This window comes from Physcomitrium patens, chromosome 13 (genome assembly GCF_059467195.1).
Source record: "Physcomitrium patens ecotype Gransden chromosome 13, ASM5946719v1, whole genome shotgun sequence".
Taxonomy (NCBI): domain Eukaryota; kingdom Viridiplantae; phylum Streptophyta; class Bryopsida; order Funariales; family Funariaceae; genus Physcomitrium; species Physcomitrium patens.
In genome coordinates, this window is record NC_143422.1 from 13,299,665 (window position 1) to 13,309,848 (window position 10,184).

The 10,184-nt window shown below is 36.2% G+C and overlaps 1 protein-coding gene across 1 annotated transcript; it reads right to left on the reverse strand.

The window, feature by feature from the left end:
* Positions 1–6,571: 6,571 nt before the first annotated feature.
* On the reverse strand, positions 6,572–9,859 carry LOC112290849 (uncharacterized). Its single transcript, XM_024537628.3, has 6 exons — positions 9,038–9,859; positions 8,556–8,767; positions 8,070–8,387; positions 7,735–7,809; positions 7,446–7,520; positions 6,572–7,303 (listed from the first exon to the last, which is right to left on the reverse strand). Exons 1-6 carry the CDS (start codon positions 9,243–9,245, stop codon positions 6,716–6,718), a joined length of 1,476 nt encoding a protein of 491 aa, XP_024393396.1. The 5' UTR covers positions 9,246–9,859; the 3' UTR covers positions 6,572–6,715.
* Positions 9,860–10,184: the final 325 nt, after the last annotated feature.

Genomic DNA, 10,184 nt, shown 5'->3' on the forward strand with positions numbered 1-10,184 from the left:
TTTAGTTACCGTGCTTGGGTTCTAATATGAGAATCTCAATGGCATACCATTGAAGCTCATTGATGAGGTGGCATATATATTAGTTCTGATTCATTAAGCATTATTTGTACTATTGACCAATTAATTAGCATATTATTACGTACATATTTTTAAAATTATTATTTTAAAAAATATGTATTTTCATCTCTTTGAGGAAGAATATTTAACTAATAAAAAAATACAATACTTATATTTGAAGGATCAAAAACGTTTATAATGAATTTTGATCCTAAAATATCTTTGGCTGAAATTAAAGTTGTCAAGATTTTGTATCTAAAACGGATTGTAGGTGAAACACCTCATGGCTTCAATGATGCACCTTAGATTAACGAGGCTCAAAATATTCAATTAATGAGGCTCAAAATGAACTTGCTCAAATTATAATACCACTAACTAATATACGTCAAATTAAAATATCAAAAATTAAAAAGACTCATGGACTAGATAAGCAACCACAAAAGCAAAAGAAGGCTATAACATGTGGTGATACTAGTATTGTTTTTGTGGAAGTTCCTAGTAAATCTACGGAACCATTAATTAATGATAATATGTCCATGCAAATTATACCTTCACCTCATGCAATAAAAAATCTTAAAATTAAGAAGAATAAAATTAAGTTGAGTATAGAATTATCTATTCTAAATTATGCTACAAACAACATTTGGGATAGACCATCTATTATAATAGATGAATCATTTGTATTTGTGATTTCAGAAGCTCTTTCTTATAAAAAAGAGAATCCTCAACTTCAAACCAACTAAGAAACAATGCATTGCTTTGATTGATTAAAATAGAAAAATATCATAGAAGAAGAGTATGCTTGTTTGTGTAAGAGAAAAATCTTTGATCTAATTATGGACACTCTTACTTCTCTTCCTATAGGATAAAAGATGGTATTAATATGCAAGCAATATCATGTGGTGTGATTTGGAATCTAAGAATACACAGAGTATCTAGCTGTAGAGAGTTTAGTTTTGGCTTCTATATGATGTTTTAGTTTCAAAAAATCCCTTTATTTGTACAAAAGCTCAAAATATAACAAAACCTTTCAAAATATTTTCTTCCTCTAAAAGTTATTTTTATCTTAAACTTTGAAAATTTATATCTCTCGATCCAACCATTAAATTTTTCTAAAATTTCTATATAACATAGATTTTATTCTTAAGCTATGCTATAAAAAAAATAAATTGTAAATCTATTACGGATCTTTTGACATCTTAGAAATCCTAGCAGGTGCTCTAAATCCTAGTCTATAAGCACCTGAAAACTATTTTCCTCATATCTCAAAAATCCAAAATCCAAATGCCACAAAACTTATGTACAAAGTTTTATTACATAAAAATACACATTTTTTAAAAGCTTAAGCCAAATCTTGACAAATTGCACAAGATATAGCTCAAAGTACAACCACTAGCAATTCCGGTCACTTACTACCCTTAGATTTGCAAGCACTAACTTCAACCTCTAATATCTCCTTCATCCAAACTTAAAATCCATCAAAAAATATTCCAAAACTATAGCCAAGAGAGTGCTCTCTCCAACTCCGGTTGTTGAACCTCTGTTGCTTTCTGTACGCGTGTGGTATACCCAAAAGAGTGACAATAGGTACAAAATCAATACCTCAACTTTGAGCGCCCATATCTCTTTCATATAAACTCCAAATCACACAAAATTTTCACCAAAATCATAGCCAAAAACCTAAACTTGCTGATTCCAGTCTCCAAAGCTCAAAAGATTCCGAAAGATTAATCCTAATCTCTAATATGGCCTTGGGCAGCCTCCTTGAAGTCCATTGGTTATGATTTTTGACCAATAGGAATGGAGATTTATATCATCCATCTCCATTCATTTATATGGGTGCCTTAACTACCATTTTTTCTACCAAAATCCCTCTTCAATCCCTTTTCATATAAGATTTATATATTATATGCTTCAAACACCATATTAAAGAATCAAAATAAAACTTCAAGGGTCACCAATGTCTAACAAGGGTGACTCTAAATGTTTAAAAGTTATTACTAATAAGTTCAACTTCAAAAGTCACTATCAAAAGAAAATCAAGTTAAATAAATTCTAATAGAACCTCCTTTTAAACAACCTCTTTTCAAGGTGGTATTCTATCCATATCTTGTAACCAACAAAAATCCACTAATATGGCTCTCACCATGTTGGCTAGTACATTATGTATTAAATATATATAAATACGTTATTTTCACATGGTAGCCAAACTACAATATGACAGCAAGATGCAAAGGGTCAAATAACTTGCTATAAAGCTTGTCTTATTGGCCAAATACTTACTCAACAATTTGGCATTGATTGTGAATCCACATATTCTCTAATCATGGAATTAATTACATTTTGATATATTATTAGAATGGTAGCTCATGCCACCCTTGAGATGCGATTCATGGATGTGATAATTGTGTATTTATATGATTCTCTTGATTCAAATATTTATATAAGAATTTAATCTAATATAAAAATAGGAACTCCAAACGTACTTATTCTAAGATGATATCGTGGTATTAAATTATATAAGATCCTATATAGTCTAAAACAATCTAAATGTCAAGGACAAGAATACAATAAAGACAAATAAAGGAGCAAGACTTCTCTCAAAGAAAGATGAAAAAATAGAAATAACTTGATATACATATATATATATATATATATATATATTAAGAAAGAAACTAAAATGGCTATTGCCAAAAAGCCAAAAAAACTAGAGACCCTTGAAATTAGATTGGAAGCAAGAAAAGAGTTGACAAGAGTGAAGAAGGCTTCACTCTTGTCTCTATATATACTATCTAACTAGGGGCTACGTGGCAACATTCTATACGACCTCTAATATGTGTTGACTTTGTAGGATACATGCCTTAACTTACAAGGCAAGTTTTTCTACATAAGGGCCACATAGTTAGCTTGGTCTTCAAGCTAACAACATATGTGGTACATGGCTAACTTGTTGATCACGTTTCTAATCCCAAAAAGTCAATTAAAGACACCTATAAAGTCAAAGCAGCGTCTATGAAGCTTCTAAAAAGCTTCCTTATCAAATACTATAGAATTAACTTATTTTTACCTACTTTTACTTACTTCTACCTATTTGTACATATAATTATTGGCTGACATGCATATGTTCGTGACATTACCCCCTCTTTTAGGGACGAGTTCCACAAGGAGTGATAATCATATGTTGAGGAAATCTATGATGCAACGAATTGTATTCATCACATACTCTGATCTTTGTTCTCTTCGAAGATGATTGATAGGGCCTCTCAACCATCGGTAGTGTCCCATACTAGGGCGAGAAGACCACCCAGTTATTTGATCATTGTTGAGGCCTTCATAACTTTCTTTGAATAAAACATTTGGAATACCATCAACAGTTGTTCCTACCTCTAGTAAAGTCACCAAACATTGAGAGTCCCTTCCAAGGTCATGATATCAAACGTGTTGTATCTCGCCATCTATTTGAAGAAGAACATGTCGTTCTTGAAGATCTTCATCTCAATTACATCGTCTTGAAGGTTGTGACAATCGTAATGTCTCGTCTAGCAGATCACCAAACGAAGGCTCTTGAGTCAAATCTGCTAGTTGTTGGTTCTCCATTTCGTGAGCATCACTACTATAAAGAAGCTACAAACAAGGACTGAAAGTAGAATGTTATCTTGCCTAGATCTTGTTTCTTTTATAAAGAAAGTTTTTATCTTCATTTTGATCAATGTCATTGATGAAAAGCCTCCACCGCCTTTGTTGCATTTGTAAGATTTTTTACTCGCTCCCATGTGCGTTTACTAATATCATATCCGCGCTAATGGACAAGATATTTCAATTTATTTTGGCGCCGCCTTGAATCTAAGACTTCTTCAACTTTAAATTCTTCATTATTGTCCACTTCTATAGGAGGAGGTGGAGCTTGTCTTCTTTTTGGTATGTCCACTGTCTTGTATGGTTTAAGAAGAGAAAAGTGGAATCCTGGATGGATTTTTATTGACTCTGGTAGATATAAATGATCAAAAACTGGATTGATTTGTACAAAAATAGAAAATGGTCTAAGCCTTCGATAGTCCAACTTGTCACAAGGACGAGTGGTCTTGATATTGCGATGAAGTAACCATACCTTATCACCTATGTGGAATGGTGGTTGTTCCTTTCGATAGACATCCGCATTGACTTCTTGTTATTCTTGAGTTTCTTTTAATTGCGCCTTCATCGTTGCATGTAGCTCTGACAAATGAATTGCCAAATCTTTTGCAACAGGATTATCAACTTTTGAAAAGTTAAAAGTATCAAGTCGTGGATGATAACCATAATTAGCAAAGAAAGGTGTTTGTTTTGTAGAAGAATGTACCATGTTATTGTAAGCAAACTTTGCCAATGGCAAAAGAGTTGTCCAATCATCTTGTTGGTAGTTAATGGTACATCTTAAATACTACTCCAAAACTTGATTAACACGCTCCGTTTGTCCATCAGTTTGAGGATGGAATGCAGAAGATAGTTTTATATTCACTTTTAGAATCTTGAAAAGAGTCTGTCAAAATCTTGATATAAATTGAGTTCACTTATCTTATATAATATCCTTGGATAATCCATGATAGCGATAGATATTGTCAAGAAAGAGCTTAGTTGTTCCTTCACTTGTGATAGATTTTGTACATGGTACAAAATGTGCCATCTTGGTAAAACAATCTACTATCACGAATATAGAGTTATAGGAACCTAAGATTGGAAGATCCGTGATGAAATCCGTAGAAATAGAAGACCATGGTTGTTCTGGAATGGGTAATGGCTGAAGAAGTTCATAAGGTCGATGATGAGGAGTTTTTGATCTTGAGCAAACATCACCTATAATTTCAAAGCAACGTCTATGAAGCTTTTAGAAAGCTTCCATACCAAATACTATAGAATTAACTTACTTTTACCTACTTTTACTTACTTCTACCTATTTATACATGTAATTATTGGCTTACATGCATATGTCCGTGATACTAGATGCATGTGGTTTCAATGTCTCCAAGATTATTTAATCATAAATAATTTTGTAAATAATCCACTATATCATTGTTTATTTATTAAATGAGATAAAATTCGTTTTGTGCATTGCTATATATTTTGATGATCATAACCTAGTAGATAGCAGATTTGTATATATTGCAGCTACTAACCTACTTATCTCTCACTTTGAGATGAAAATGCTAGGAAAAACAACTTTCTACATTGGTCTTCAGATAATGCATCTCATAGATGATAGTATTTTTTTCTACCAACTAACATATATCAGAAGAATCTTATAAAAATTCAATATGATTGATGCTTATTTATTGTCAATACCAATGGTTGAGCTTCGTCGTGATGGTCATGATCCATATTGTTTGTGCAAGGAAGAGGAAGAACTATTGAGAGATCAATACTCATACCTCATAATAATTTGAGGACTTTTATATTTAGCAACATCTATAAGATCAAATATTGCATTTGCAATTAGTGTTCTTACAAGAAACAGTGCACATCCAATGCTATGACATTAGAATGGCATCAAACATTTATTATCTTATTTAAATGATGCCCGTGAATACAATAAGGTTTTCTTAGATAAGATTTTAATGAGGTAGCAACTATTGATCTTGCAAGATTACAAAAAAGTAAAGATCATGATTCTATGTATAGTTTATGTTATACAAATATTATGACAAGCGAGGAGGAATGTTGAGAGCATTAAATATAGCCAATGCTCTTTATACTATTTAATATAGTCTACAGTAAATATTATAGCTATAGTATTTGGAATGTAGTGGAGAGAAATTGTTTATCTTCTCCTCTTCTCATTGTATATGAGAGATAACCATATCAATATACTCACTCTTGTGTGTTTTATATGTGTGTGCACATTACTTCTAGCTACTCTAGTGTCTCTTCTAAAACATTCTCAATACTTTCACAATTTCTTGTCACACTTGAAGAGCACCACTTCCTTGCACCACCACCAAAAACATAACTCACGTTTTGGTTTCTCCATCAATTGCCAGATGGCCTATGACTACTGTCTAATTCAATTGAATTATCATTTGACATCATATATTTCCAAGGTATATTTAGATGATATAAATGAGGTTACAGTTAGGTATACCCTCTACTGTTTCCCAGCCTCTAAAAACGGAAGCAAAGGGTAGCGGTCACTTTCAGTAATCTTTGCAAAAATTACTGAAAACGTCATGTCAAGGATATAATTCGGCAACTCAATCTGCATGAGAATAACATGATGGGGTGGTCATGGGCCAGCACAGGACAATAGAAAAATTATATACATTTCCAAATACACACACAGACACAGACGTATGTACATATTTACCGAGAGAGATGTATATGAACGTAGGAGACTCAGAATGCTTGGAATGAGTTGGACCTTCTGACCCGCCGAACTGCTCGGGGGTGGAAAGAATGAATTCACCGTTATTACCCTTGCAGCTTTGGGTAAGAGGCTGCAACTTGAGAACACCCATTCATGTAAAAAAAACTGAAACCATCCTTGAAACACATGATGCCTTGTAAACTTCATTATCAATCAGTGCACTAAAGCAAGCCAGCAGAATTGTTGAAGTTAACGCTGCGAAGTATTTACCCGAAATGAAACTAAACTGCACTGCGTATTGTTGTGTACCATATACTTGATTCAGACATACTTTCCTCTGTACTTTGCTCTAACCTCTGGTGGCAATTGATTGATGCCAACCGATGCAGCTAGTAAGTTCTGAGATTCCCCAACCAATGCCTCTGTTGGCCCAAATACAAGACTATGCAAGCTGCCTTTCTCTCTAGTCTCTTCCAGCAACTGCGTATGATTATCTTTGAAATCGAGGTGCTTTTGATGCGCCTCCATGGCCATTTCTTCTGTGTACTTGGCCGACTTTTCCATGGTTATCAAGCACCGTGACCATCTTGTACTCAGGATTTGCTCACTATTAGCAATTAGAGTAAAACAGGGATGCTTAGGAAAATGAGACTCGGAGCAGTCCTCTCTGGCAGCGGGGAAGAAATACACCAACCTACCACCCATGACCAATAGCCTGGCTGCCATGTCGAAAAGATCGTGTACACATTCCACTAGAGTATAGGGGGCAGTTGAAGGTATGTGGTCTTTTCTCATTTCCTCAGGGATCACATAGGCATCTCGTTTTCCGTTAAGCATCTTCCGGCCCCCAGACTTTCGACCACCCGCTCGAACACCATATGGAGGATCACAGATAATGGCATCAAATATCTGACATCAAATAGATGATCATCGAGTTAGCGAAAAAAGAACCTAAACGTGACAAGAAAGATATAAAAGAAACCTGGAGGGCAACATTAAATTTATCTAAGCTTAAAAAGGACACTCGCAAAATAATTGGTGCGAAAAATACCTCACAGACATCAGACCGCCAAGGAGGAGAGTTGTTGTCGGCACGAATGAGACCCAAGGGTTCTCCCAAGTTGTACTGCACACATTCAAAAAAATTCATAAGAAAAACGGAACCTGGAAGAAAGGTTAACGCCTAGAGGTTCTGCACATTTAATTTTTTCAACATGAAGATGACATCAAAAAACACCAAGCAAATTCTGTAATCCTAAGTGATCAGGTGAGTGAAAACCAAATAGACAAGAAAAAGAAAAATAGGAAACACATAAAAATAACAGAAGTTGTACAAATACCTGTTTAAAATTGCTCCAAACATTGCAATTTGGACCTTTTCCATCCCGCACTACTCGAATGTCAATATCTGCTCCCTAATAACACCGTCTAAAATTTTAATGGCAGATAAATGAAACGACAGTGGAACAGTTATCCAACGGGAATCTTTTCCATGACAAAGATGGAAGAGATTATCAACATAATTGAAGACCAGACAACGAGAACACATGCAGGCCTATACGACGCTTCACACAGCACGCATTATAATGTCCTTAACCAAGCTCCTTGAGAATGATGGTTGATATAGGCACATTCGACAGACTTCTACACATATTAAGTACCATCGATAGGTTACCATGGTGAACGCTCCGTAATGTGCAGCAGCCACGAGAATACTTCCTGTCCCGACAAATGGATCATACACAAGCTTCCCCGGCTTCACCAAAGCCTGATGTGCCATCAAAAGAGCGATCTCGGCATCCATAGCTGTGGGTCCTAGGTATTTTCGCCTACTTAACTCGTACTTTGCAACAACGGAGCGATCCGAGCATCCAATTTCACGCGCAAAATACATGCGCTTAGCCGCCAAAGGAGGCAGACCATTTTGCTGCGCTTTTCCATCAATGTCTATGAGCCAGAACTTATACTGTGGCTTTTTCAGCTGCACTTGACCCTGTAATGCAAGTTGCTATAAAAGTCATATCATCTTAAGATATCATGCTTTCAATTCCATTCAAACTCGTTTCGATGTAGCAATAATCTCAAAGTAGTATTTGAGGTGCAACTTCTCATTTTATCTTTCAGGACTTGTGGAAAGGCAAGCAGGTTGAGGTTTCTGCACCTTGAAAGGCACATAACTAACACTCTCGATGCGAGCGCTCTGCTCATTAAATGTCAAGATTTTGCCAAAGCAATCAATGACTATTTTAAACGTCGTATCTTCAGCCAAGTACGGCGCCTTATACTCTTCTGGATAATGCTCCACGGCTTCTTTCAGTTCCTCATGAGTACATCCTTCTCCCCACACCTCATACATTCCTTTCAACAGCAGGCCTGCAACGCCGCGACGTGAACAAATGTATCAATTCCGTGTTTACTATTTCGAAACAAATTTACATTCTGATACGTTTGCTGCAATTCAAATACGGTACTCTCAACTTCTGAACCCTAAACCCTAAACCCTAGTTCTAGAATCGAAATATGATCTTAATGCGAGCTGAAAAATCACTCTCAGATGGACAAAAGGCGACACAGATGAATGATTATTTTTCTTGCTCACAGAGCTTACAGGTATCACTAGAAAAAAGACAGACGCGAGCTTACTTTGTGTGGCAACTTTACGTGCGATTCCCTCATTAGGGAGATTCACATAATAGAAAGGAGAATCGGGATGATGATCAGGAGCTTGTTTCCATTGCAACCCTTGCCCCACCTTATCTCCATCAGAGTATCCATGCAATTTTGCTAGAGCCTCGATTTCTGGTAACCTGTAGTCTAGCAGCCTGTGCAAGAAGTAGCACAAGTACCACATCTTGCCACTTCACAGTCCCTCCCTCTTCTTTACCCGTGGCTCCACAAAACCTCTAGAAACTCAAGAACCCGGAACAACAGAGAGCCAACGTTTAACCCATCCGCCACAACAACTTCAGCATGCAGAAACTTCCCAACACCTCAAGAAAGACTCAGATACTCCGATGCATATCTAATGATCGCTCTCAAGCGGCATTCTCACTAATAGACGCTGCTCTTTCAAGCGTCAGTCAGACATGACGTTAACGCAAACCAACCCTAACCACGAATTTGCTCTCTAATTCTCGAAAATAAACACAAATAGATAAACGAACCTCTCAAAAACAGTGGTACAGAATCCTAGACCTAAACTCTGCGCTACAATGACTACAGCAGGGCGTGAATGAGCAAGGAATTGTTCAAATGGATGGCAAACTGATCCGTGCGAAGCGGCCACCTCATCCACTCTTTTACTATTTCCTTGAAAACCCGACAAACCACTGAACGATTCCAAAATACTACTACTACTTCTCGTCCTTCCTTTCCTACTTCTACGCTTCCTTCTACTCAACAAATTCGGAATACTTTTTCCTTCTTCGCTACTCGTGGTTACGGTGCAATCGTGCGGCCGCGCGAAGCCAGCAGCAGCCGCCGACAAACTCCCCCTCATTTGCTTCTCAGCTCCGTCCGTGCACGCAAATCATCCATTAAATTTTCATTCGTTGGTTCTTCATCCTTAATGAGAACCCTTTTCACACTTGGCAGTCGTGGGCGAGAAGCATCACCGAAGCATCGGTTTCTCTTTCTTATTGGGCTCCTTTCGAATTAAGATGTCTGTTATATTTTTGCAAAAAAAGTGTTTCAACAATGATTGTTATTTGATGGCTCAATGCAACTCGATGAAGTGTTGCAAAACTATGATATACCAAAGAACTGATTATTTGATAAGAAGGTTTATATC